General features: G+C 40.6%; 1 protein-coding gene across 2 annotated transcripts in view; it reads right to left on the reverse strand.

Annotated features, from left to right (window-relative positions):
- The window catches only part of PPM1D (protein phosphatase, Mg2+/Mn2+ dependent 1D), a 59811-nt gene that overhangs the window by 22384 nt on the left and 9568 nt on the right, over positions 1-27859 (reverse strand). Inside the window, exons 2-3 of one of the 2 annotated variants that reach the window (XM_042255352.2) lie at positions 17557-17782; positions 8833-8957 (exon numbers count right to left, since the gene is read on the reverse strand). In XM_042255352.2, the coding sequence (XP_042111286.1) occupies positions 8833-8957; positions 17557-17782 (351 nt within the window). Of the gene's footprint in view, positions 1-8832; positions 8958-17556; positions 17786-27859 lie in introns of both variants that reach the window. The other variant, XM_042255351.2, reaches the window with a different exon arrangement.

Raw genomic sequence — 27859 nt, forward strand, 5'->3', positions numbered from 1 at the left:
TGATTCAGCCACAAACTGATGTCTTTAGCCTAGCTCTTACTAGCTGATTCTCATAACCAGAAGCCAAATGGATATCACTGCTTCAATATCTGATAAGCACCTTGAATGTAACTTGTCTGAAACTGAACTCCTGACCGGCCCCTACTAATGCGCTCTGGCCCCTACTAATGCGCTCTGGTCTTTGCTCCATCAGTTAATGGCAACTCTTCCTTTCAAGTTCCTCAGTTTAAAAAAAAAAATTATGAAAAGGACACTGAGGATTGTTGCTCCTTCTGCCTGAATCCTCATGCCCCAGTCACCCCCAGGCCCTCACCTCTGCACTCCAGCATCATCTCTTCACACCTCCTCTGACCATTCCATTTAAAATTATGACTCCCGCCTCCCACAATGTTTCCTGCTTTATTTTTCACGGCAGCACTTTTCACTGCATACCACAATATATATTCTACTTATTTATTTTAGTTTATCATGTTTGCCCCTACTATAAAGTACGATCCATGGGTCAAGAAATCTTCACCTGTTTCATTCACTGCCAAATCCTCAAAACCTAGAGCAGTACGTGTAACATAGCAGGCATTTAATAAATACTTGGTGAATGAATAAACAATCATGAAGAAGCGGGGACTCTGTGCAGTTCTAGAATATTTGCACATACTGATACTTCTTAAGAAGTAGAGCTTAATCCCCCTCCACTTAAGGGCAGACTGAGTGACTCACTGCTAACCAAAAAAAAAAAAAATACGGAGGAGGTGATGAGATGTCACTTATTTATGATACTAGATCATAAAAGCACATCGAGGCTGCTTCCCTGTTCTCTCTCAGATCACTCACTCCAAGAAGGCGGCTCTACTCGCTCCACAGCATGAAGACACAGCAAACAGCCCTACAGAGAAGCCCACTGGGCAAGGAATGGAAGCCTCCTGGCAACAGCCATGTGAGTACATCGTCCTAGAAGTGAATGCCCCACCCCATTCAAGCTTTCAGAACAAAGTCATACTTGACAGTTTGACTGCAACCACTCGAGAGACCCTTGAGCCAAAACCACCTAGTTAAGCCATTCCCAAGTTCCTAAGCCACAGAAACCATGGGAGATGATAAATGTTTTGAACTGTTAGGTTTGGGAATATTCTGTTAAGACAGCAATAGATTCTTAATACAGTGAGATTTTAATAGCCTGGTATAATCACTTGGGGGGAGAAACTTGGCATAACATAATAATGCTAAAGATATACATGTCTTTATACATCTTGGACTGTGCTTTCCAAGTGATATGCCATGGATGGTCTAAGTGTGACCGTGGGTCAACAGGGTAGGTCCTGAGTGGCTAGAACCTCTAGGTCAGTTGCCCCCAGCCTTGAGTAGCCTTCCCTCTTTATTCTAAAATATTATCTTATTATTTGTGTGTCATGGTACTTTAAAAGTTGGTGAGTAATGTAATGTAACCCAGCAATTCCATTTCTAGTTATGTGCCTTAAATAAATCTCATAGATGTACACAAGGAGGTATTTATTGCAGCATTTTTGGTAATAGCAAATGTGTGCATATAACCTAAATGTCCACCAATCAGGGCACAGAGGGAAAAACTATAGGTTCATATTGGAACTGAATGTACAGCAGTTAATGCATGAACTAGAATCATACAAAAACATGGATAAATCTAAAAATAATGCACGGTGAAAAAACAGCTAGTTGGAAAAGCTATTTTAAATACAATGGAAAGCTAACCAAGGATCAACTATTTTAACATTACCATGCACTCTCAGAACTGTAAGAAACCCAGTTGTATATTCTCTAGCTTCCGAGCCAATGTAGACATCTCTGTCAACCACCCAAGCACTTTTAGTGAAGGAAAGGCTCACTACAGTTCACAAAATAATGTTATTATTTTTTATCATCTGTAATAATTCTGTCTTACTGAGCTAAAATATGGTTCTCTCTTTCATAGTTCATCACACCTTTTTTCTGAGAATTTTCACCTGTTGCTCTTTTTTGCATGCTCAGTTTTTTGAAACATTCAGTACTTGGAAGCTCCCCGCCCCCTACACCCTTGGCTGAGCCACACAGCTTATGGGATGTCAGTTCCCCAACCAGGGACTGAACCCAGGCCATGGCAGTGAAAGCCCAGAATCCTAACCGCTAGGCCACCAGGAAGCTCTCAACACCTTTTTAAAATCAGGTTAATTTCTCTTCTAGATGACAAAACTTCACAAATACTAACCCAGCTATAGGTGTCCTCAGTATTTTGATTCCAGGTTATACTCTGCCCAATTATCCTGTTTAAGTTTAGGAGAGTGGCAGCAGCACCCAGTGGAAAGAGTGGGGAAAATGTTTATTTATGGCTGCGTCAGGTCTTATTCACACTTGCAGGCTTAGTTGCCCTACAGCATGAGGGATTCGTTCCCTGACCAGAGACTGAACCTGTGTCCCCTGAAATGAAAGGCAGATTCTCAATCACAGGACCACTAGGGAAGGTCCAAACTTATACTTGTAAGTTGAACAAAGCTGTACGCAAAATCCCACCTACACAGACTTGGTCAACTGACTAATCTGGAAAGGCAGTTTCTTAACTGATTAGTAGGACAGTCTACTGTATTACTGCATTCTAAGACTATATTAATTTATTATGGCTAAACTACACCTAGGGGTTTCCAAGGTGGCTCAGTGGTAAAGAATCCTCCGGCCAATGCAGGAGACATAGGTTCGATCCCTGGGTCAGGAAGATAGCTTGGGGAAAGAAATGGCAGTAGAAGGAAACCTACTCCGGATTCCTGCCTGGAAAATCCCATGGACAGAGGAGCCTGGCAGGCTAGTCTATGGAGTTGCAAAGAACTGGACATGACCAAGCGACTGAGTACGCATGCACGTAACACTGCAGAATTATCTCATGCTCATTAGCAATCAGCAAAAGAGACAGCAAAACAAAAAACCCTAGTTCTCTCTCAAATGAAATGCTACGAAAGCAGATAATCTCCCAAAGCATATTATGAACTTAAACCTAGCACTTTTTATTTACTTTTCTTGAATTTCATATTATTACAGCCAGCCTACTAAAAAAAAAAAATCTCATCTGGAGATCATTTCAAATGTATAAAGTGATAAAAATCAAAACATATCAAAGAACCCCCATCTTTACTCAGATTCATTATTGCTGACATCTTGCCCCATTTGCTTGCTTTCGATCTACATATGTATAAAGATTCTGTGCATGTAACCTTGCAACAAAAGTGTTTTAAATAATAGTCTTTTATCCCTAAATACTTCAAAGTGTGTTTTCTAAGAATAAGGACACTGCAGTTATCAACTTCATAAATTTATATTAATATAACATGTACCTAATATACTACCTACCATTCATATTCTGAATTGTTAGATGGCCTAATAATATCCTTTATAGGATCCAGTTGAGGAGCCGGAATAGCACTTACTTAGAACATTTCTTTAGCCTCCTTCATCTAGATTGCAGCCATGCATTCTTGACCAGGGTACTACCTAGGGGAAGTGTGTATCACACATCTGAAGGCATACAATGTACTCATTAGTGACGGTAATTTTCATCATTCAATGTGTTGCCTGATTTCTCTACTCTCTAATTACTATTTTTCCTCTCTGGCAACTAAAAGTATTTAAGCAATGCTAATAATATTCTGTTGCTTACATACTTCTGAATATGCATAATACACAAAATCGAGAACTACACACATTATTTCTTTCTCTAGATAGTTAATGTTGAAACTAAGCTAAGGGGAAAAAAATCACATCACTAAAGATCTCTTCAACTACACACTCATCTATTAATTTTGTATTGATTAATATATCCTGCAAAAAAGCCCATCTATTATTCAGCCTCCACCTTCCCACCCTTGTTGTTCTCTCTTTTATAGTTCATCACACCTTTTTTCTTTTTGAGAATTTTCACCTGTTGCTCTCATTTTTGCATGCTCAGTTTTGAAACATTCAGTACTTGGAAGCTCCCCGCCCCCTACACCCTTGGCTGAGCCACACAGTCATGCCCAGTCATGTCCGACTCTTTGTGACCCTATGGACTGCAGAAAGCCAGGCTGCTCTGTCCCTCACCATCTCCCAAAGTTTGCCCAATTTCATGTCCATTGCATCGGTGATGCCATCCAGCAATCTCATCCTCTGATACCCCCTTTTCCTTCTGCCCTCAATCTTTCCCAGCATCAGGGACTTTTCCAATGAGTCAGCTATTCACATCAGATAACCAAAATACTGGAGCTTCAGCTTTAGCATCAGTCTCCTCAACGAATATTCAGGATTAATTTCCCTTAAGGTTGACTAATTTGATCTCCTGACTATCCAAGGGACTTTCAGGAGTCCTCGAGCACCACAGTTTGAAGGCATCAACTCTTTGGCATTCTGCCTTCTTTACGGTCCAGCTCTCACAACCGTATGTGACCACTGGGAAGACCATAGTCTTGACCATATGAACCTTTCTCGGCAAAATGATGTCTCTGCTTTTCAACACACTGCCTAGCTTTGTCATAGCTTTCCTGCCAAGAAGCAATCATCTTCTATCTCACAGCTGCAGTCACCATCCACAGTGATCTTACAGCCCAAGAAAAGGAAATCTGTCACTACTTTACCGTCCCCCCTCTATCTGCCATGAAGCCGGATGACACGATCTTAGTTTTTTTAATATTTAATTTTAAGCCAGCTTTTTCACTCCCCTCCTTCATCCTCAAGAGGCTCTTTAGTTCCTCTTCACTTTCTGCCATTTCCCCACCCTAACACCATCCCAATAAAAGCCAACACAGTATGTAATAGAGAAACCTGACTTAGTAGCAATTCACAAGAGAAATATTTAGAGATCTGAGCTTAATAAGCCAACTAACGTGAAAAGATTACTAAAAGCTAATGACAGTTATAATTCTAAAACTCCATTATTACAAGTACAATGCTCAGGGAGCAGGAACTACATATTTCCACTGTACTTCAAACTGATGAGACCACATCTTGCAGTGTTCTTAATTCTGGAATCACGTTTATTGGGGGAAATATCCAGAGGGATAGGACAAGACTAATGGAAGGTCTGAAATTAGCCTAGAGAAACATGCTAGCCAATTCTGAACAGGAAAATGACTGTCATTATGCAAAAAACTAAACACACTGACCTGTCTGAAAGCTTCATGGAGACAGATTTTAACTCATGGACTGTCTAATAATGCAACAACGTGTCCTTAAAAACATAAAGTAAAGATTACGGAAGATACTCATGTGTGCTGAATTATTTATCTGAATTACTCCAGCACTGTACCTGAACAGACCAGCAATGTTAGAAACAGGAACACCAGTTGGTTTTTCTGCTCTTTCTGCTGCTCCTTCACCTGCTCCTTCTTTTCCTCTCTGAAGTCACATAAGGGTTTCAAGGCTTACGTGAAAAGCAAGGTACATACACACTCACATACTCCAGATAAACTGGCATCTGCTTTTCTAAACTGAAGTTCACCTTACTTTTGAACCTGGAGAAAGACCTTGCCCTCAGACCATGTTGAGTTCCCCATGAAACTCCTCTCCATTCTTCAGGAATATTAATTCCTTGCCTCCCATGCCCTCGGGAGCTCACTAATGCTACAAATGGCAATAGTTAACTTGAAATTTGCCATCTACCTGAAAAGTAAAGAAAAGCTGACTATCACTTTCCCCCCTCTTTTTTCCTTGCTAACAGTTGAAGGGTCAATTATATCACATATATACTATGAGTGAATGGCCTGGGTAACTAAGACAAAAATCTTTAAAATAGGTGCTTAGAAACTGCTACAGGCCCCCAAAATGGCACCCTGGCCTCCAATGTTATTACCCTGTAATTTTAGCCAGTATGAGCCTTTAAAAACAAACTCGATCATGTCATTGCCCTACTTTAGTAAACAACAACAGTAACAACAACTAACATTTACAGAGCATTTACTATGTACCAGGCACTATATTAAGCACTTTGCATGTGTCAAGTTACCCAATACCCACAACAGTATGAAGCAGGCCCCACTTTACAGCTGAAAATACTGTCACAATATATTAAGTAATTTTCCCCCAAGTCTGTACAGTAAATGACAACACTGGGATTGGAGACCTAGGAACTGCGGCTCGAGTCTACCTCTTAATCACCGGGGTTTATTTCCTCTCCTCCTCTTCAATCCCTTCCCAAAATCATTTAAAATAAAATTCCTTCTCATGCTCTAAAAAGCCTTGCAGGATTTAGTCCTTGCCTACCACCCATAATGTCTTCATCACAGTTCTTTCCTTAGTCTGTACCACCCTTCTCATCAGGCAAGCGTCCTCACCTTCACCCTCATTTTAAATCTCTACCCTCTCTCTCTCACTAAAGACAAGGAGCCCTTTCCTTCCAGCGTTAGGGTTCTTTGCATACAAATGACAATTTCCAGTTCAGGTTAACTTAGGTCAGGGTACTTCCAAACAACTAAGCAGGAAAATCCAATCACATCAATGAGCACTGCCAAAGGAGGTCAATTATCACCTGGACGTATTCATACCAACCAGGTTTCTTGGCTTTTAATTTTGATCCTTACTGGATTCACAATTCAAAATCATGGAACAGGGAATCTAACTGATCCAGCTGGGGTCATATGCCTGACCATTTATATTTTACTAAAGGACTCTAAACAGGAATGTCTAAACTAAGACTGCACAGAGTAGGGGAGATACAGTTTCCCAAAAGGGAGTCAGGACATTATTCAGTAGGAAAAAGAATATGTGCTGAACAACCCCCACCACCGCTCCTCCCAAGTCCAACGTCCACCAGTGGCCTGACGGCCGCTGCAAGTGTTCTGCCTTTGCTTGGACTTGGCCCCTTTCCCTCCTTCAGGTCTTATTCAAAGGCCACTTTTTTAAAGAATCTTCCTTAATCATCCTCTCCAAAGTACCTCTTCTCCTGGCCACCACCTATCCCTCCCATCAACTACTGGCATATCATATTGCTTAATTCCTTTTTGATGCTTTTTAAAAGAATTTTCTCATTTGTTTGCTTATTATCAATTCTCCCCATTAGATTATAGGTCCATGAAGGTTGGGACTACGTGCACTTGATCAAATACCAAAGATGAACAAGCAACAGTAGCATGATCCTTTAAAAAATGCAAATGAGGTAACATTACTCTTTAGCTTAATATCCTTCAATGTTTCCCAGTAACCTTAGTCTAGAACAAAAATATCTGATGTTTACATTTGCCTCAATTAACTCCCAACTTTTGATAATTCCTAGAACATGCCAAGCTCTTTCCCAATTCAGGATCCATGCCTAGAATATTCTTCAACAGGCTCTTCACAAAACCTGATTCTTAGCCATCACATCTCAGCTAAAATAACACTTCCTAAAAGGAGCATTTCCATCACACTACCTAAGATAGATTTTCCCTTCTAAATTATTCTTTATCACAGGACCCCTGTGATTTCTTTCTTTCATATTTCCTAGTCTGTAATTATTTCATTTACAAATCAGTTCAGTTCAGTTCAGTCGCTCAGTCATGTCCAACTCTTTGCGACCCCATGGACTGCAGCAACTCCCGGAGTTTACTCAAACTCTTGTCCATCGAGCTGGTGATGCCATCCAACCATCTCATCCTCTGTCGTTCCCTTCTCCTCCCACCTTCAGTCTTTCCCAGCATCAGTGTCTTTTCCAATGAGCCAGTTCTTCACATTTGGTGGCCAAGGTATTGCATTTTCAGCTTCAGCATCAGTCCTTCCAATGAATATTCAGGCCTGATTTCCTTTAGGGTTGCCTGGTTTGAGCTCCTTGCAGTCCTAGGGACTCTCAAGAGTCTTCTCCAACACCACAGTTCAAGAGCATCGATTCTTCGGCGTTCAGCTTTCTTTATAGTCCAACTCTCACATCCCTACATGACCACTGGAAAAACCATAGCTTTGACTAGACAAACCTTTGTTGGCAAAGTAATGTCTCTGCTTTTAATATGCTGTCCAGGTTGGTCATAGCTTTTCTTCCATGGAGCAAGCATCTTTTAATTTTATGGCTGCAATCACCATCTGTAGTGATTTTGGAGCCCAAAAAAACAGTCTCTCACTGTTTACAGTACAGTGTACAAGCTACCTTTTACAATGTACACGCTTACCTTTTACAATGTACAAGCTTACCTTTTAAAAAAACTGAAATATAATTGACCTGCAATATTATACTAGGTTCAGAACAGGTTTACTTCTTTATCACCCATCTCCCCAACTATTTATTCTTCCTCCCTGAGGGCAGAGTGTATCTGTATCATCACTCCAAACCCTAATACAGTACCTGGTACCAAGTTAGTGCTCAAGTATCTTTAGAGGAAGAAGGAAAGAAGGAAAAAAATGGTGTTTTCTAAGAGAAATTTTCTTTAGAAGAAAACTTCACTAGTACATCCAAAGTAAGATATTTCTATAGTTACAATCCTCTAGCCTTCCTTCCAAAAGAAAACAGAACAGAAAATAAGTATGTTAATTTTGTCACAATTTACTTTGCTAGCTAATGAAAAAGAAAAAAGAGCTTTGAAGGCTCTGAAGAGAAATTTGAAGGGCTAAGTAGGAAAGGACATTTAGAAATAGTTTTAAGGCTAACATCAAGCCTACGCATACATTTACTTCCTTAGGAATAAATGGAAACTATCAGAACATTGAACATAACTCAGGATCAAAGAGCAAACGGCACTGATAATCCTCCTCTCAATTAGGTTTTCAATCATTTACTACAGTATCTATTTACACACTCAGCATGTGCCAAATGAGGGTTTAATTCTCAGTCTTGTCTTTTATTTTACCACCATACGCTGCAGAACATCCAACATGGTTTCACCAAACAGAAGTCCTACTTACCAAGTGCTCTGGCTACTGCCAGGAAGGGAATCTGGTCAATGACTGTGCTCCTCCTCACAGGTCCATTGTGAGTGAGCCGAGGCCGTTTCCAAACCACACGGTTCACCCCAGACTTGTTCATCACGCTGAAAGATAAGAGTTCACAGAAATACACTAAGTGATCACAATATATCAACTCAAGTAGTTCCACGTTAAATAACTGTTACAATCAGATTGTATTATCACAATACAAAATACAAAATAATGATTCATCTGCTTTAGACACGTGCATAAATCAAAGTTCCTGTTCATAAGGCAAAGACAAAATAGGGTAAATTAAGATGAGAATTTGGAGATTATTTAGGGAGCGCAGAGGAACAGAAATGAGTAGGTAGCATGTATACAAAAGCAAGATAATTTGATAACTGAGAAAACTGAGGGGAGGAAGAAGGGGTTATAAAAGAAGAGGGAATACATAAAAGAAGTCGAAAAGGTTGTATAGTTTTTGAAGGATTTAAGGGCACTGAAAACAGAACTTCCGCTTTAGTATTTTTGATCTGAGGAATTAACAAGAAATGCCTCACTAGAAATACCTATGCATTTAGATATTTCTGTACTTAGAAATGTGAGACTAGACCTTGGAAACAGATCAGCTGTAGAGAGAGAGATCTGGGAGTTAGAGAACAAGAAAACCCTCCTAGAAATTTGGTGTAGGAACAAGAAAAATCTGTAATTAATACACAGAGTAGTTAGTACACTCCAGGGTGCCTAACATTGAAATATGGTCAAATATTTCAGCAAAAAGCATAATACTAAAAACACAGTAGAGATGGTCTCTCAACCTATGCCCGAATGACTGAAATGGGAAACTGGCCCTTAAATCAATTTAACTATAATCTGCCTGGAATTAAAAAATAAATAAATAAAAGAAAAATGTTTCCCTGGAAGGTTTAAAAAAGTTGAGGGGAAGAGCGGAAAGAGCATTTCCAAGAAACCAATATTAGCCTGCCTGATATCAGGGTTACCTGCCAGATAGATACACGCACAAGACTGGATTCCTGACTCTCAGTGATAGGTGACATTCAAGTTACCAAATTCAGTCTTCACACTCAGGTCCCAGGCGTGCACTGAAACCCTCTGATTACAGTCTGAAATTCATTTCATCTATGGCAGGTCAACTGACAATCACCTGCGGTCCTCCTGTCAGTTACTCTTCTCCTTATTAATGAGCACTATGACATCCTGATATACACGTGAGTCTCAATAGTTTACTATGCTGACTGTGAGCAGCATGACTCTGTCCCCCTAAACTTAATGAACTCAGAAACTAAACCGGTTCCAGACACACAAAGCAGAAAATGGAACAGACAGTGGTGACCATCTCCACAGGAATGTCGCTAAGAAATGCTGTGGACATCAGCAGCGGCCAGCCAGCTCACCTCTATCTAGGCTCTTCTGCTTCTGCTCTAACTTCAAAGGAATGAAGATACTAGAGAAGAAACAACAAATGGAATAAAAGTTCCAGCAGAAACAAAGGCATAAATATAGATAAATGAGAAAAAAATCTCCAAGTCCAGAAAAACATGAATATAGCAGAAAGAGAACAACCGCAACCATCCTTCTAAAGTAGAAAACAAGCCTCATGAGACAAGGGCAGGCCAGGCGCCTTAAGCAGCGCGGTCTCACCAGACTTGCAGCAGTGATGGCAATGCTCCCTCCGCACATTCTAACATGTAGCAGCCACCAGCCATGCCCAGCTACTGAGCTCTGTCAATGTGGCTAGGGCAAATGAGGAACTCAATTTTTAATTTAACTTTAATTAATTCATATTTAAGGTCAAACAGCCACATGGGGCTACAATAACCAGACAGAACAGGAGGGGAATGAAACAAGAACACGGTAGATATTTTGGTCGATGTTAACACAGAAGAGAAATATCAAGAGAGTTGCTCATTTACTCTCCCTTTTGAGAATTAATTTGTAGTACTGAAAGAAACACTGTTCCAGGTCTTAGTAAGCATCAGCAAAGGAGGTTATCTTTTTTTTTTTTTTTGAGGTTGGAATTGCTTTTATTGGGGCAGGCCCGCCGTGGTCAGGTAAGTGATCCAGGTGAGTATTCCGCCTCGGAGGCAGCAAAGGCAGGCGCCTCCTCAAGCCGCCTCCTCGAGCCACCTCCCCGGGCGAGGAGAACAGGCCAGCTCAGTCCTAGGGCAGAGGTGGGGGCGGACACCCCCCCCCCCCGCCCCGGGCGATGCAGCAGGAGCGGGCGGCACCGGCTGGACTGCCCTGGCAGCATCCCGGGCCAACTCGGGGACTGAGGCTCCCTGGGAGAGGCAGGCAGGCAGCACCGGGGAAGGGGTGCCCAGCAGGCCTCAGGAGGCAGAAGCCTACTGGGGCCCGCCATACCTGGCTGGCACGTCTAAGCGCTGGGCAGTGGCGAGCCTTTCATCAGGAGGGTCTGTCTCCCACCCCAGGTCTGCGTCGTTGGGGCCTGGGGTGCGAACGGGGACACAGCGGGCACTTACTAGGGAGCTGAGGCTGGAGGGCTGAAGCCAGAGGCCTGGGGTCTGGGGGCCTGGCCTAGGCCGGCTGGGTCTGCTTGGGGACCTCACCCTCCAGTTGGGAAGAGGCTTCCTGAGCAGCCCAGGAGACTAGGGACTTGCTGCGGCCCCCACAAAGCGAGCGGGTCGGTCCTAGAGACAGAAGCGCTGATCCCTATGGCCCTGCTGCTAGGGGCTCGGTCCCCTGCCCAGGCAGATGGGGCTGGGGCTGGGGCTGGGGCACCGCGCCCAGACGGAAGCCCCTGGGGAGATGGAGGGCTGAGTTGGGAGGAGGTTACTTTTTATTTTATGCTTTCTTCAAAGCTGACCCTCAAAAAGCAAACAGTAAAGACTACATCTACCATTCATGGACTTCCCCTGGCAGTCCAGTGGTTCAGACTCTGCTCTTCCAAAGGAGGGAGCCTGGGTTCTATCCCTGGTGGGGATCTAAGATCCCCCAGGCTGTGTGGCGTGACCAAAAAAAGAAAGAGAGGGAGAGAGAGACAAAGTGTTTGTTGCTGTCCAAATCTTTGCTAATATCCAACCAAAACACCATTCACAAGAAACTATGGGACACAAGAGTTGCGGGAAAAGAGACACCAGCATTCTGCCTTCCTAACAGCTTACACCCTGTAGCTCTTTCCTAATCCTGCTCCCTAAAAAGTCAGGCCTGCGCGTGTGCCATGCTCAGTCGCTGCAGTCGTGTCCAACTCTGAAACCCTATGGACTGTAGCCCTCCAGGCTCCTCTGTCCATGGGATTCTCCAGGCTAGAATACTGAAGTAGGTCGCCATGCCCTCCTCCAGGGGATCTTCCAGACCCAGGGATCAAACCTGTGGCTCCTGCATTGTAGGCACGTTCTTTACCACTGAGCCACCAGGGAAGCCCCAAAGTAAGGCTTAACAGAAAGTAATTACAGTAGCTACCCACATTGCTTTCAATATAACACTCCTGGGAGCTCTCTTGACACGTAATATTCAAAGTTATTATGGTCTCTGAGCATAAACACCGACAGAGGAACAGATGACCAAATAAGAGCACTGGCTGTAAGTTTTACATCCAGTATCAAAACCCAAAGCAATGCTGTAGAATATGCTGTTTCTCTTGCACTTCCTGCCATTGTCCTGTGTGATTAAAAGGCATACAAAAGTATCAGCCTGATATGCAGGGGCTGACAGAGAAGCAACAGAAGGCTGGGAAAACAGAGCACTGGCCAGTTGCCTAGGGTGAGGACAGAAGGAAAGGAGGAAATAACTTATAACAAAACAGCTCAATTTGTGCAAAAAGACACCTGCTCTCAAATGGCAAAGAGTTCCTCCAGCTGTCCAGATGGTATTTTAAGTAACAACACAAAAACCATAAACTCAAAAAATAAAGTTAAATACAAATACATAATTTAAAATTTCGTAAAGAAAAAGATTTTTTACCAGACTAATGAGAGGAATCAGGCCTACCAATATTAAAATTTATTAAAAAAGCCTCAATTAAAAAAAAAAAAAAGTATGGTATTGGTATTTAAGGACACCCAGAAAAGGCCCAAATTTGGGCGAGCCATAAAGTTCGTTCAGGTTCTGCCATATCATCACATGGGAAAACCTGAAAGAACTATTTTTTTTGGCCAGCTCAATAAATATGATTGCAAAGCTCACTTTACATAACTACCAGTAGTGGTCTCAGATGCACGCTGACCTTCACACTTACAGGACCTAATAAACTAGAGCATGAAACCAGGTTCACCTGACTCTGCAGGATGCAGGACAGGAACCAGTCCGCCAGAACTGCAGCTCCAGCAGTGCCACCTTCGGCAGTGATCCTTACAGAAATCCAGGAGCCAATTTCCAGCCACAAATGAGCTTCGTAGGCCACAGGAATCTGTGTCTCAAGAGCCCCTGACTTCCCGGTCCCCACACAAGTCCAGCTGCATGTACACAGGGCAGCCAAGATCCCTGCTTTCCAAGGGAAATCTCAGGTCCCTGCTTTCCAAGGGAAATCTGAGGTCCACAGAAATCTTTCCTATCCACCTGCAGTTCCACTGGAGGATCCTTCTACAAGGAGCAGTGTAACACAGTTACATTCCACATTTATCCTAACCAGGGAAAGAGTGCTAGAAGAGGATAAACTCCAGGTCATCTTCCCACTATAGAAGGGTTTTACGCCTGGTAAGCCTTCTAATCAGCAAGGAATGGCTGTGGAATTGTTCAAGTGGCTACTGATGGACAGTTAGAAAAAAATATGAACTTGAATCTCTACTACGTAACTTTAAAATTCCACAGCTATAAGATTAAAATGTAAATGGTAAAACCATACAAATACTAGAAAAGTGGCTCTTGAAATATGGGTCAGGGACCCCCCTGGAAGTCCCCCAGACAATTTCAGGGGATCTGCAAGGTCAAAATTATTTTCCTAATAATACTAAGACCACATGCATACAGTGGAGTTTTTATTTTTTTATTTTTTTTTTACAGTGGAGTTTTTAAACAGCTACAGAACTTGATATATTGTATGATAAAAGATGTCAATATTTGGATGATCTGCATAACCCAGCTAACCAATATTTTATAAGTGACCAAAACTTAGGTTTCAAAATCATGCACAAGGGCTATATACTTTATGATTCCAACTATGTGGCACTCTGGAAAAGGTAAACTAAGGAGATAATAAAAAGACCAGTGCTACCAGGAACAGAAAGGGAGGAAGGGGAAAGGAGGCAGAGCACAGAGGATTCCCAGGACAGTGAAACTATTCTGTATGAAACTATAAAGGTAGACACCTGTCATTACACATCTGTCAAACCCTAGAATGTACAACACCAAAAGCAACCCAAATGTAATCTATTGACTTTGAGTGATAATGATGTGTTAATGTATGGTCATCAACCATAACAAATGAACCACTCTGGGAAAGAGAGCTGATAGTGAAGAGACTATTCACACAGAGGAGGCAGGGACTCCTGTACTTTCTGCTCAATTTTGCTATGAATCTAAAACTGCTCCAAAAATAAAAGTCTATTTAAAAGATCATGCATGGATGAAGATATTATTTAACCAAAGGCTCTTAACTGATACACCAATGGCTCTCAATGAAAGAATATGAAAAAGTTACTGATAAGATTTCAGATACCACATTATCAAGAAATTCCCTCTTGATGAATTTTAGAACAGTATCAAAGAAAAATACCCCCCAAATATGAAAAAGCTTTAAAACAGTCTCCCTTTTCCACCTATATATCTATGTAAAATATGATTTTACTTTACATACTGCAACCAAAATACCTTATCACAACAGTCTGAATGCAGAAGCAAATATAAGAATCTAGCTGTCACCTACTAAGCCAGACAAGAAAGAGACTTACAAAACTGTAAAACAGTGCCAATCCTCTCAAATATTTGTTTTGGGGAACCAGCTATTTTTTCATTAAAAAAAAAAAGTTCTTTATGTTAACATATAATGAGCTTAATATTGTTATTTTTCAATAAATTAACAAATATCTGAAAACATCTTCATTTTAATTCCTAATATGGTTAAGTCAATATATCTGACCCATATAAACAAAAAAACTCTCTGAGGGCCTCAATTTTTAAGAATGTAAAGTGTTCCTAAGACCAAAGTTCATAACTGTTGTATGAGAAGAAAATATAGAAGACTTTATAACCACCTCAGAGGGAAGGAATTATGTATAGGCACAAAAACCAAAAGTCATAATGGTAGACACGGATAAATTTAATTACATTAAAATAAACTTCCACATGGAAAAAAAATCCCAGGAGCAGAATCAAAAGACAAACTGTGAAAGCAACATCTGAAATTCATCACATACACAGAAATCTAATTTCTCTAACGTACATGTGGCCCCTATACATTAATACAAAAAGAAGGCTGACTACTCTCCCTCATAAATAAACAAAGATGATACACAAAAACACACAGAAAAGGAAGTCTATATGGCTTTTCAACAAATAAAAAAGAAATTCAACTTTTCTCAAGATAAATTCAACTGAAAGCATCACCAAGATGACTTTTTTTTTTAACCTACAACTGGTGATGGTCAAAAAGTTCTATAATTATGTTGTCAGGGTCATTCACATATATTGCTGATAGAAATATAAACTGGTACAATCTCCATGAAGACAAATAGTTACCAATGTAATTTTATATCCTGCTTACTGTGACCAACAAGCGTTCTCCTATATTATTAAAAGTTCCTGGCAGGGGAAAGAGGGAATTGGTCAAAGGTACAAATCTCCAGTTATAAGATAAGTAAGTACTATGGATGGAATGGGCCACATGATGACTGTAGTGAACACTGCTATACGATACACAGGAAAGTGGTTATAACAATAAATCCTGAGGGTTCTCATCACAAGAACCTTTTTTCCCCTTTATTTTTTCTCTCTTTTTAAAAATTGAATCTGTATGAGAAGATGGAGATTAGTTGAACCTACTGTGGTAATATTTCACAATATAATTAAACCAAACCACGATGTAGTACGTCTTAAATCTACACAATGACATGTCAATTATCCCTCAGTGAAACAGGCAAAAAACGGTATATTTTTTAAAATCCCTCATATGTGTTGGAGGTCCTTATATGAGTCTACCCCTACTTTTTTGTCTATTTGTTCTGGCCATGCCATGCAATTTGCAGGATCTTAGTTCCCTGAGGAGGGACTGAACCTAGGCCCTCGGCAGTGAAACTGCAGAGTCTCAACTACTGAACCACCAGGGAATTCCCTGACCTTTACTTTAACGTTTGAAAATTTTCATAATACCATTATTTTTAAAAATTTTGTTCACATCATATCCAGTTACGAATATAATTAAATGTAATTAACCATTTTCCAGATGTTGGGCCTTCAAGTAATTTTCAGCTAAATTAACAGTCAATAAACACTGCTGCAATCAATAACTCTATTTAGACATTTTGGTCCACATTTCATATTTCTTCTTTAGAGGAGATTCCTGAAATTACTCAGCCTATATAAATTTGAAGTTAGTGGTATGTTGGTTTTTGTATAGGTCATACCAATATATAATCCTAGCAACGGGATACCCATTACAATTAAAACACTGCTAACTCAATAACAAAAAATAGAACTTCACTTCAATGTTAAATAGTTTTTCAAATGCTTCTACTACTGTTTTTAATTTTTCCTGTCATTCAAACTTCTCCTTTATGCCATCTGAAGGTGGCAGAGTTTTACTGCTTCTCTTACTGATCTTTTGAACTCTTGGTAATTTAAGGATGTTAATTCTTTCCTTCAACTTATTATTTCTCTGAAAAAAAAATTCTTTTATTTAATAAAAACAAGAAAGGAGAAAAAAGTAACAATATTACGGTAAGACTTGAGTTAAATGATTATTTAGAAAACACTGGATTCTGTTTACTTCCCTCAGATCCTTGATTTTTTAAAAACTGCTATTGGAATGATTTTTAAATTTTCTTATGTTATTCCTTCCTCTGCTTGTAGAATAACCTTGCATTTTAGTTTGTATCATAAAAATACTATGCTTAAGTCAAATTCACTTCATAGTTTACAAACTGTCTCAAAACACACTGAGAACATAACACAGAGGTTTGCCATGTACATGACTTACAAACCAAAGGGGAAAACTGAAGGCTAATTCTAACAAAATTCTATTCCCCAAAATAGATTCAAATTGTTCTGTTCTAAAACTCTGAGGGCTGCTTTGTCCAGATTCTGAAGGGCATGCTGTTTAGTGCTTATACAAAAGGCTTTAAATAAATCCCTGTTTGTTTTGTTACTTGAGTGCCATTAAGATATTATTTCCTTTTGGAGCCATTTATCAGAAATAAATCAGTCAATTCAAAATAATAAAATAAATATGAATATACATGGATACTTTACCAGGCAAGCAAAAATCTGTAACTTTATTAAAAGGGATAAGTAGGTCAATCTGGTAAGTAAAGCTGCAGCTGCTGCTAAGTCACTTCAGTCGTGTCCGACTCTGTGCAACCCCATAGATGGCAGCCCACCAGGCTCCCCTGTCCCTGGGATTCTCCAGGCAAGAACACTGGAGTGGGTTGCCATTTCCTTCTCCAATGCAGGAAAGTGAAAAGTGAAAGTGAAGTCGCTCAGTCGTGTCCGACCCTCAGCGACCCCATGGACTGCAGCCTACCAGGTAAGTAAAGCAGAAAAGGACTAAATAAAACCAAGAGAGGAAAGACAGAGCAGGACAATCATTACCTCCCACCAAGTCCTTCGATTCGCTCTCTTTCCTTGGGAAGTTCCGGCTTATGGTCCTGTGTCACCTCCACAGCTCGGATAAAATCATCCTTGGGATCATCTTGAATTCCAAGAACCACCCCCGAGTCGCCCACGTGAGCAACATACATCTTCAAGCCTCGGATGATGACCACGCTGGCAGTTGTCCCTGACGTGCTGGGAAGACCTGTCATAGTCTTTGGCCATTCTGCTGTAATAGAAAAGAAAAAATGTTACTTTCAGGTGTATACATAACTACCGTGGCAGAAAAAAAACTGCAACTTACGTTGAGCTAGCATGTTAAAATCTGAATGAGCACACAAAAATATTTAAGAAACATATTTGAAAGCTATTAAAGAAGGACTTAGGTTAATCCCTTCATTCTTACATTAATAAATTAATTATATAGATAATGCAATTATATTGTGACCATCAAGGCAATCTTAGGAGAAAAATGTTACATCATAGGTTTAGTAATTCCACATAAGTCTTAGTCTTAACTACATTTAGTAGCAAGGATATGTTAAAAGTTTGATACCATACTGGCAGCAGCTTATCATCTGTTTATATTAATTTTTCTCCAAAAAGAGTTTCAGAAAAAGCTACTTGATTTGTTTTTAAAATAACTCTGCTGAGTATTCATAACCTAATAAATAACATTTACCAAGCACCTACTGGATACCACTTGCTAAGACCTTTACCTGTGCTAAGAGCTTTACCTGTATTATCTCATAACACTAACAATAAGCTAAGATCAGTTCCATTATTTTCATTTTGCAGATGAAGAAACCAAAACTTTGGTTAAGAAAGTTGCTCAAAATAACTCAAATATTTTAAGTAGCAAAGATCCCATGTATCTAATTCCAAAACCTATACTGATTATATTCACTATCATTTAAAACTTCTGAAATATTCTATGAAATGAAGAGTAGTCATTCAGTCGTGCCCGACTCTTTGTCTGGTGGACTACAGCCCACCAGACTCATCTGTCCACGGGATTTTCCAAGCAAGGATACTGGAGTGGGTTGCCATTTCCTTCTCCACGGGATCGTCCCAACCCAGGGACTGAACCTAGGTCTCCTGCACTACAGCTAGATTTTTTACCGACTGAGCTACAAGAATGAAATATTCTATAACATTAAACATTACAGTTCAAGATAGCAAACAAAGTCTGAACACTAACGTATTCTCCCCACAAAATCCTACTGAAAAGACAGATTACAAATAATAAAAAGTTCTGAAACACAGTCATGAAACACAGAGAAGGGTCATAAGAAAATCTGAGGAATTCCTGAAATTTTAAACAAATGCAACTGTATTGAGGGGAAAAAAATCAGAATGCAAAATTTGTAATTCAATAGGAGGAAAAAGCAGTCAGTAAAGAAGGCAGTACATCAGTATTCCTTGTTAACAGAGTTCCAGAAAAGTTCAAACTCAGAGGCAGTGACAAAGGCTGAAGTAAGGAATGGATGGTGGAAGCTTGGCAGATTCATTTAAAACTGGGAGCTAGGTTAGTGCCTAACCTAGCACATGGTAAAAGGTGAAATACTTAAGTTCCTAAGATGTCAGTACTAACTACAGTGCGTGCATGCTAAGTCGCTTCAGCCATGTCCCACTCTTTGTGACCCTACGGACTGTAGCCCGCCATACTCCTCTGCCCAGGGATCCTCCAGGCAAGAATGCTGGAGTAAGCTGATGTGCCCTCCTCCAGGGGATCTTCCCAATCCAGGTATCGAACCTCCATCTCTTATGTCTCCTGCATTGGCAGGTGGATTCTTACCACTAGCACCACCTGGGAAGCCCCAGTACTAACTATAATACTTCTCTTCTTTTTAATTAATTTATTTAATTGGAGGATAATTACAATATTGTGATGGTTCTGCCATGCATCAGCATGAATCAACCGCAGGTGTACATGAGTCCTCCCCATCCTGAACTCCCCTCCCACCTCTCTCCCCACCCTACCCTATCCTCCTAGCTTGTCCCAGAGCACTGACTCTGGGTTCCCTGCTTCATGCATCAAACTTGCACTGGTCCTCTATTTTTGCAGGTTTCAGAGCTATTCTCTCAGATCATCCCACCCTCGCCTTCTCCCACCGAGTCTAAAAGTCTGTTCTTTACCTCTGTGTCTCCTTTGCTGCCCTGCATGTAGGACCATGGGTACCATCCTTCTAAATTCCACATATATGCATTATTATACAGTATTTGCCTTTCTCTGACTTATTTCACTCTGTGTAACAGGCTCCAGGTTCATCCACCTCATGAGAACTGACTCAAATGTGTTCCTTTTTATAGCTGAGTAATACTCCATTGTGTATATGTACCACAACTTCCCTATCCATTCATCTGGCAATGGACATCTAGGCTGCTCCCATGTCCCAGCTATCGTACATAGTGCTGCCATGAATCCTGGGGTCCATGTGTCTCTTCCAATTCTGCTCTCTTTTAAGGAAAGTGGTGCATCTGCCAATGGGAACAACAGGATCTCAAAGGAGATGTGGGAGAAGAAATAAATTCCGCCCCCGCCAAGTGGATGAGGTGTCACTCAACTTTTATAGCCATGAGCCTTCTTTAATATACTAGGCTGACTAGTTCTTTTCTTTTCCAAAATTATATATGCCAAAAAGCCATCTCTTGAACCCTACAGTGCATCTCCCTGGCCCATCACATGATACAGATGGAATTTATCCTCCAGAGTGACCTGTCACAACAGAGGGCTTCCTGCAGCACAGGAAACAACTGCTGAGGGAAACCAGAACAGCTACCAATATTGATGTAGCTAGAAATTCATGTACAGATACCATATACACACGTAAAACCATCTGCAACAGTACCAGACACATGGTAAGTAGTTAATAAACATTGGTTTGTGGGATTCTCTGGTGGCTCTGTACTTAAGAATCTGTCTGCTAATGCAGGAACATGGGTTCGATTCCTGGTCCAGGAAGATCCCACAGGCGACAGAGCAACGAAGCTACAGAACCTGTGCTCTGAAGACTGAGAGCCTGTGTTCAGCCACAAGAGAAGCCACTGCAATGAGCAGCCCTCACTTACCACAACTGGAGAAAAAGTCTGCACAGCTACAGAGACCCAGCAGAGCCAAAAATAAAATAAATAAATAAAATTTTAAAACATCAGTTTTTGTTATTACCATTATGTATTTAAGAAAAAAGCAAACAGCCTGAGAGACACCAAGTGGAGCTGCAAAAAAAAAAAAAAAAAGCCCCAAGGAAAACAGTTGTGGCTAGATTACTGGCATAGATCAATGGATATAAATACTTATATAAAATATCAATTCTATTTTTGTAAAATAGAAAAAATTACAAAATGTAACTTTAAAAACAAGATCCCATCCACAGTAACAGCAAAAGGTGTGAAATATCTGGGAACAATGCTAACAAATCTCTAATAAGACACTTATGGAAAAGTAGTAAGCCAGTGAACAAATAAAACAGCACAGACCCATGCATATTTAGACACTTGGTATGTGAACAGTGGAGAAAAGACAGACATGCAATAAATGGGGCTGGGACAAAATTTAAAAACTAGTGACTCTGAGTTCCTGATGCCAAACACAAAAAAATCAATTCCAGATACATTAAAGACCAAACATGAGGGACTTCCCTGGTGGCACAGTGGATAGGAATCTGCCTGCCAATGCAGGGGACACAAGTTCGATTCCTGCTCCTGGAACTGAGTAGGGCAATTAATCCTGTGCACCGCAACTTCTGAGCCTACGGGCCCTAGAGCCCGTGCTCCACAACAAGAGAAGCCACCGCAGTGAGAGGCCTGCACACAGCCACTAGAGAGCAGCCCCTGCTCGCTGCAACTGGAGAAAGCCTGCGTGCGGCAGCGAAGGCCCAGCAAAGCCAAAATAAGTCAATTTAAAAAAAGGCCTAACGTGAAAAGCAAAGTTAAAACGCTCAGAAAATGCACAAAAAGGTACATTCGTGATCTCAAGGTAAAGAAGGATTTCCTAAAGACAAAAAATGGACTAGCCATGTAAAATAAAATGACTGTGAAGTTGTACTACCATCAAGACTTTCATTCAAACATATTAGAGTGAAAAGACAACTCACAGAATGGAAGAGGATATGTTTGTAACATATATGGGCCAAAGGAATAGTATCCAGAATACGTAAAAAGCTCCACAAATCAAATCAATAAGACTACTCAACAGAAAAACACATGAAGAGCCTAAACAGGCTTTGACAAACGAGGACATGCAGACAGCCAGGAAGCACGCGGAGATGTCTGGCTTCTTTATTCATCAGGGAAATACAAATTAAAAGCCGCAGTGAGATACCACACATAATTATCAGACTGCATAAAGCCTGACAATAGTAAGTTAAGAATGTGGAATAACACGTTCTATCGTCAACTACTGGTAGGAGTGTGAACTGGTACAACTACTTTAGAAAGCATCTAGGCATTATACGGCAAAGGTGAAGACAGGCATACTCTGACTGTCCATTACCCTTTGGTATACACGATAAATCAAAGCACATGTGCACACAATACCTATGAATGCTCACAGCAGCACTGTTCATCTGGGCTTAAAATGAGCAACAAGTCAAATGTCCTTCAAAATAACAATAGATTATATTACATACCATGGGTAAGAATCTCACAAGAAGCATGAGATAAAAGAATACATACAGCATGATTTTCTTCAGAAAAAAGAAGAAAACTACCATGTTTACAAGCAACAGGCAAACTATTAAGAAAAATAAGTAAATCACTACAGAACTACAATCACGTAAGTCAAGATCCTGGTTGCCCCTTGGGGGAAGTGAGGAATATGAGATCAGAAGGGCCTACTGGGGTGCAGGCAAATGTTCTCTTTCTTAACTGGATGGTGTTCATTCTATGATTATTTATTATAGTGTGCATTTATGTTTTACGGCCTTTTATGTATGCATGCTATATTTCAGGGGTTTTTTTTAAGTTAAAAGAAAAAAACAGCAGCAGGAAAAAGGCATCAGTTCTGCATAGATCCCAGCAGACAGCTCTATAGACCATGCAGTTCTGCAGTTTGGTTATAGACATCATTTCTTAGAAGCTCAGCCTAGAGTATGGTATATGTTTCTTTAGACCTTTATTCTATGGCTCTAGGTAAAACCTTTCCTTTTTTTTTTTTTTAAAGAAACTAAAAAAGATTGTTTTCTGCAGCTAAATATAATGAGAACGAAGTGAACTCCCAGAAAAAAGAGTTCTTAAGCACATTCAGAAAAACAAAATTAACCTACAGTATACAAGTAATTCAGCTGTTGGCAAAAAGCACCTAAAATGAGATGAAAAGGGAGGAAAAAAGCTAAAAATAAAAAGGATATTCAAAGAAATGTTAATGTTTAAACCACATTTTTTGTCAAAAGCACTAATATATTATGAAAGATATTCTGCAATGATCTAAAAATACTGAATAATCCATGCTTTCCCTATTCATTTGAAATGTCACCTTTTATCATATGTTACATCTTGCCTCAGATCTATTTCTGGACTCATCCTACTAATCTATTTATGGTGCTTTTTAATAATTGGGAGTTTAAGTATCCTCCAATTATTTTTCTTTCTCAATATTCTCTGAAGTATTTTTCCACATTAACTTCAGAAGCAACCTCCACCCTGTGGAGGTTCTGAGCGAAATTGCAATGACTTTATGTATTAAGGAACCTGCCTCTTTATAATGTCTTCCTTAGCCTTTCTTGTTTTCTACTTTACATTTTAATCAAAAAACAAAAATGATTTAAAACAAGGAGCATATCAAAAACAGTATCAGATAGTATATGAATTCTGATTTAAGCATCTTTTAGAATATGTAAGTCATTAAAACAAAGACTAATAAATTTTATAACACAAAAATGTAAAATTTCTGGATGAAGTAAAGCTATTATAAACATGTATAGAAAGTATATGTTCTTTATAATAAGTTTAAATTTGGGGGTACTTATATATACTTATCATGTTTTAATATCTATTAATATATCCTGAGACTCATACGCCAAAGCCTTTGACTGTGTGGATCAGAATAAACTGTGGAAAATTCTGAAAGCGATGGGAATACAAGACCACCCGACCTGCCTCTTGAGAAACCTATATGCAGGTCAGGAAGCAACAGTTAGAACTGGACATGGAACAACAGACTGGTTCCAAATAGGAAAAGGAGTGTGTCAAGGCTGTATATTGTCACCCTGCTTATTTAACCTCTATGCAGAGTACATCATGAGAAACACTGGGCTGGAAGAAGCACAGGCTGGAATCAAGATTGCCGAGAGAAATACCAATAACCTCAGATATGCAGATGACACCACCCTATGGCAGAAAGTGAAGAGGTACCAAAAAGCCTCTTGATGAAAGTGAAAGAGGAGAGTGAAAAAGTTGGCTTAAAGCGAACATTCAGAAACAAAGATCATGGCATCCAGTCCCATCACTTCATGGGAAATAGATGGGAAACAGCGGAAACAGTGTCAGACTTTATTTTGGGGGGCTCCAAAATCACTGCAGATGGTGATTGCAATCATGAAATTAAAAGACGCTTACTTCTTGGAAGGAAAGTTATGACCAACCTAGATAGCATATTTGAAAGCAGAGACATTACTTTGCCAACAAAGGTCCATCTAGTCAAGGCTATAGTTTTTCCAGTGGTCATGTATGGATGTGATAGTTGGATTGTGAAGAAAGCTGAGCGCCGAAGAATTGACGCTTTCAGACTGTGGTGTTGGAGAAGACTCTTGAGAGTCCCTTGGCATGCAAGGAGATCCAACCAGTCCATCCTAAAGGAGATCAGCCCTGGGTGTTCACTGGAAGGACTGATGCTGATGCTGAAACTCCAATACTTTGGCCACCTGATTCAAAGAGCTGACTCACTGGAAAAGGCCCTGATGCTGGGAAAGATTGAGGGCAGGAGAAGGGGAAGACAGAGGATGAGATGGCTGGATGGCATCACTGACTGAATGGACATGGGTTTGGGTGGACTTCGAGTGGACAGGGAGGCTTGGCGTGCTGCAGTTCATGGGGTCGCAAAGAGTCAGACACGACTGAGCAACTGAACTGAACTGAACTAAGACTCATTTAACTCTCAAGAGGTAGGCGCTATTTTTTTTCTAAGTTTTGACTGCTAGTTTTTCAGTTTGTTGCTGCACCAGGGCTTTCTCCAGCTGCGGTACATGGGCTCATTGCAATGGCTTCTCTTTTTGTGGAGCACAGGCTCTAAGAGTGAAGGCTTCAGTAGTTGTCACACACGGGCTTAGCTGCTCCTTAACATGTGGGATTTTCCTGAACCAGTGATCAAACCTGTGTCCCCTGCACTGGCAGGTGGATTCTTTATCCACTGTGCCACCAGGGAATTCCGAGGTGGGTACTATCTTGATTCTATTTTAAAGATGAGGATACTCAGGCACAAAGAGGTAAGGTCACACAGGCAGTGAATGGAGAAACTGGGATTTAAACCCAGGCAGTTCAACAGAGTCCTAATCACTGCACTAGGAATTTTTACAGCATTCTAATGTCAAAGTAGTACAGAACAGTAGAAGCCTTCAGGAAGCAATTTGAAAAACATGTAAGAGTCATCAAAAGATAAAATATATTATTCTTCAACCAAATAATTCAGCTTTCGGAAATTTTTTTTTCCTGCAGAAACATCCAAATGGAGAAAAAGGCTACGTTGCTTTTGTTGCTGTTGTTGAGTCACTCAGTCGTGTCCAACTCTTCTGCGACACCACGGTCTGCAGCCCACCAGGCTCCTCTGTCCACGGAATTTCCTGGGCAAGAATACTGAAGTGGGTTGCCATTTCCTTCTCCAGGGGATCTTTCCAGACCAGGGATCAAACCCACGTCTCCTGCACTGGCAGGCAGATACTTTACCACTGAGGCACCAGGGAAGCCCTTATGTTGCTTTTACTTTAGTCTTTACTTACAGTATTAAAATACAGTACACACGCGTCTAACACACATTCGCCCTTCCAATACTAGCATCCCAATTTTGTTCTGGAGTTCACAGCCTCCATTGCATGCAGTCTTTAGGACGGAACTAAAAACCTGCTTGCTCCTGGCTTAGCTGTAGGCAAATGACCTGTGTTACTCTTCATATATTTGCATCTTTAGATAGAAAGGCATAAAGCCAACTTTTGGAGCTGATTCACCCCAGAAACTAAAACCTTTCAATGAGTGTCCACCAGCTCCTATCACCTAGAGCCCCAGAGATCCCTGCTTCTGTCCGCTGCGAAACCTGGTTTAGCCTTTAGTCTGATTCTGTGAGCTGCCTAACATCCTACTGAACTCCCAGGCTCTTTTCCCTCCTCATTGTAGATTGAGTCACTGTGTTGTTTGCAAAGGATTGTAATACAAAACCAGCACCACAGAGTAGGCTGCAAGCAACTGCTTCTCAGAAAAATGTCAATTAGTTACGGAACCAATAAGGGGTAGAAGACGTTGAGTCTCCTGTTCATATTCCAGGCAGTAACCAGTGGTGAGACAGGGCAAACAATAAGTGGATAGTCTACAGTGAGCATACTAGCTTAGAATTATGGTAATAAAACTTCTCTGCAAACAGATCCAACTCCGGCCAACGGTTCCATGACTGAGAAACAACAAACAATTTGACATGACTGTTAAGGAGCAGAACTGTGTCCTTCCAAAAAAGATATGCTGAAATCCTAATACTCAGTACCTGAGAACATGATCTTACTCAGAAAGAGGGTCTTTACAGAGACAGTCAAGTTAAAATAAGTCGTGAGGGCGGGCTCTAATGCAGTAGCACTGGTGTTCCTACAGAAAGGGTAAATACGAACACAGAGACAGACAAACCCGCAGAGGAAAGATGGGAAACGCAGAAGGGAGAGTCATCGGACTAGAGGGCTGCTCCTACAAGCCAGGGAATGCCACGAAGTCCTGGTAAACATGAAGCTAGGAGGGGTAAGGGGCTTCCTCTCAGCGCTGTCAGGAGACAGGAACAGCATGGCCCAGCCAGAGCCCTGATCTTGCACCCTGGGCCTCCAGACCTGTGAGACAAGAGACTTCTGCTAAGTCAACCAATTTTTGGTACTTTATTATTAAGTTCCAGAAAACAAACACAATGATATGAAGGAAACAATTCAAAGATTTAGGGAAATAGGGACCTTAGATTAAATCTATTATATGAATATGCATCCCACTTATCCACCCCAAGAAAAGTTGAGAAGACTCTTCTTCAATAATTAAGGAAGTAATTGAGTAAACAACAAAACCTTTTTTTAATTGAAGTATAACTGATTTACAATATTGTGTTAGGTATTTAGCAAAGTGATTCAGTTAGACATCTTTTTTTTTTTTTTTTTTCCTTTCTTTCTTTTTGGATACACCGCGTGGTATGTGGGGTCTTACTTCCCTGACCAGGAATGGAACCCAGGCCTCTTGCATTGGGAGCTTGGAGTCTTTGACACTGAACTACCAAAGAAGTTCCTATATACTCTTTAATCTTTTCCACTATTGGTTATTATAAGATATTGAATGCATTCACTGTGCTATACAGATATGCTTACTGTTTATCTATTTTATATACAGTACACCAAAATCTTTTAAACATATTTTACTGACTTTTCTCTCTAAGCAAGAAATACTAAGGGAAGAGGCTGCCATGAAAATGGGTCTCCTGACCTCTGTGGGTGGGAAAATCCTGAGATGATGGAGATCAGATGAGAGCAGTTAATTACCCAAAGACAATGGTTACTTCTGGTATGGTTACTTCACCAACACCAGGGGAGAAGAAAAACTGGATCTCCAGAATGCTCTTTCAACAAAAAACAAGAAACAAAACAATCTTCCAAGTTTAAAGAATTGTTAACCATCTTCAAAGTGGTATGTGGCCGTTTTCACATGCAGCTAAACAGGAAGGAAAAGGAGATACCCACAACACTGAGTAACTACTGAACAACAGCTCCAAGATAAAAATTCTGGAGCTACAGAATACAGCCACAGTCCACTGATAAGTAAGAGCTAAGGCCCATGGAGGTCAGGTTCTAAAGACTTTCGATCCAGTCTACCTGAGACCCAATGGAACCCCAAACCTATCTATCCCACAGCTTTTGGTCCCCAAATAACCTCAGCAACTAACAGCTTCCTCTCACCGTTCTCAGTAATTGGTCAGAAAGTCTGCTACGGTAGAAAAGGCCAAGTGCAAGACTACCAACAGCACTCTCTTCCAAAATAGCAAGTTAAAAGCATTACCACATCTCTCAAAGAACCACAAAGATTTGTGTCACCTAAAACATGAGCAGAGGTGATGATCTGATATAGTCTCACTACTCCA

The sequence above is a fragment of the Ovis aries genome, chromosome 11 (assembly GCF_016772045.2).
Source record: "Ovis aries strain OAR_USU_Benz2616 breed Rambouillet chromosome 11, ARS-UI_Ramb_v3.0, whole genome shotgun sequence".
NCBI classification, from domain to species: Eukaryota; Metazoa; Chordata; class Mammalia; order Artiodactyla; family Bovidae; genus Ovis; species Ovis aries.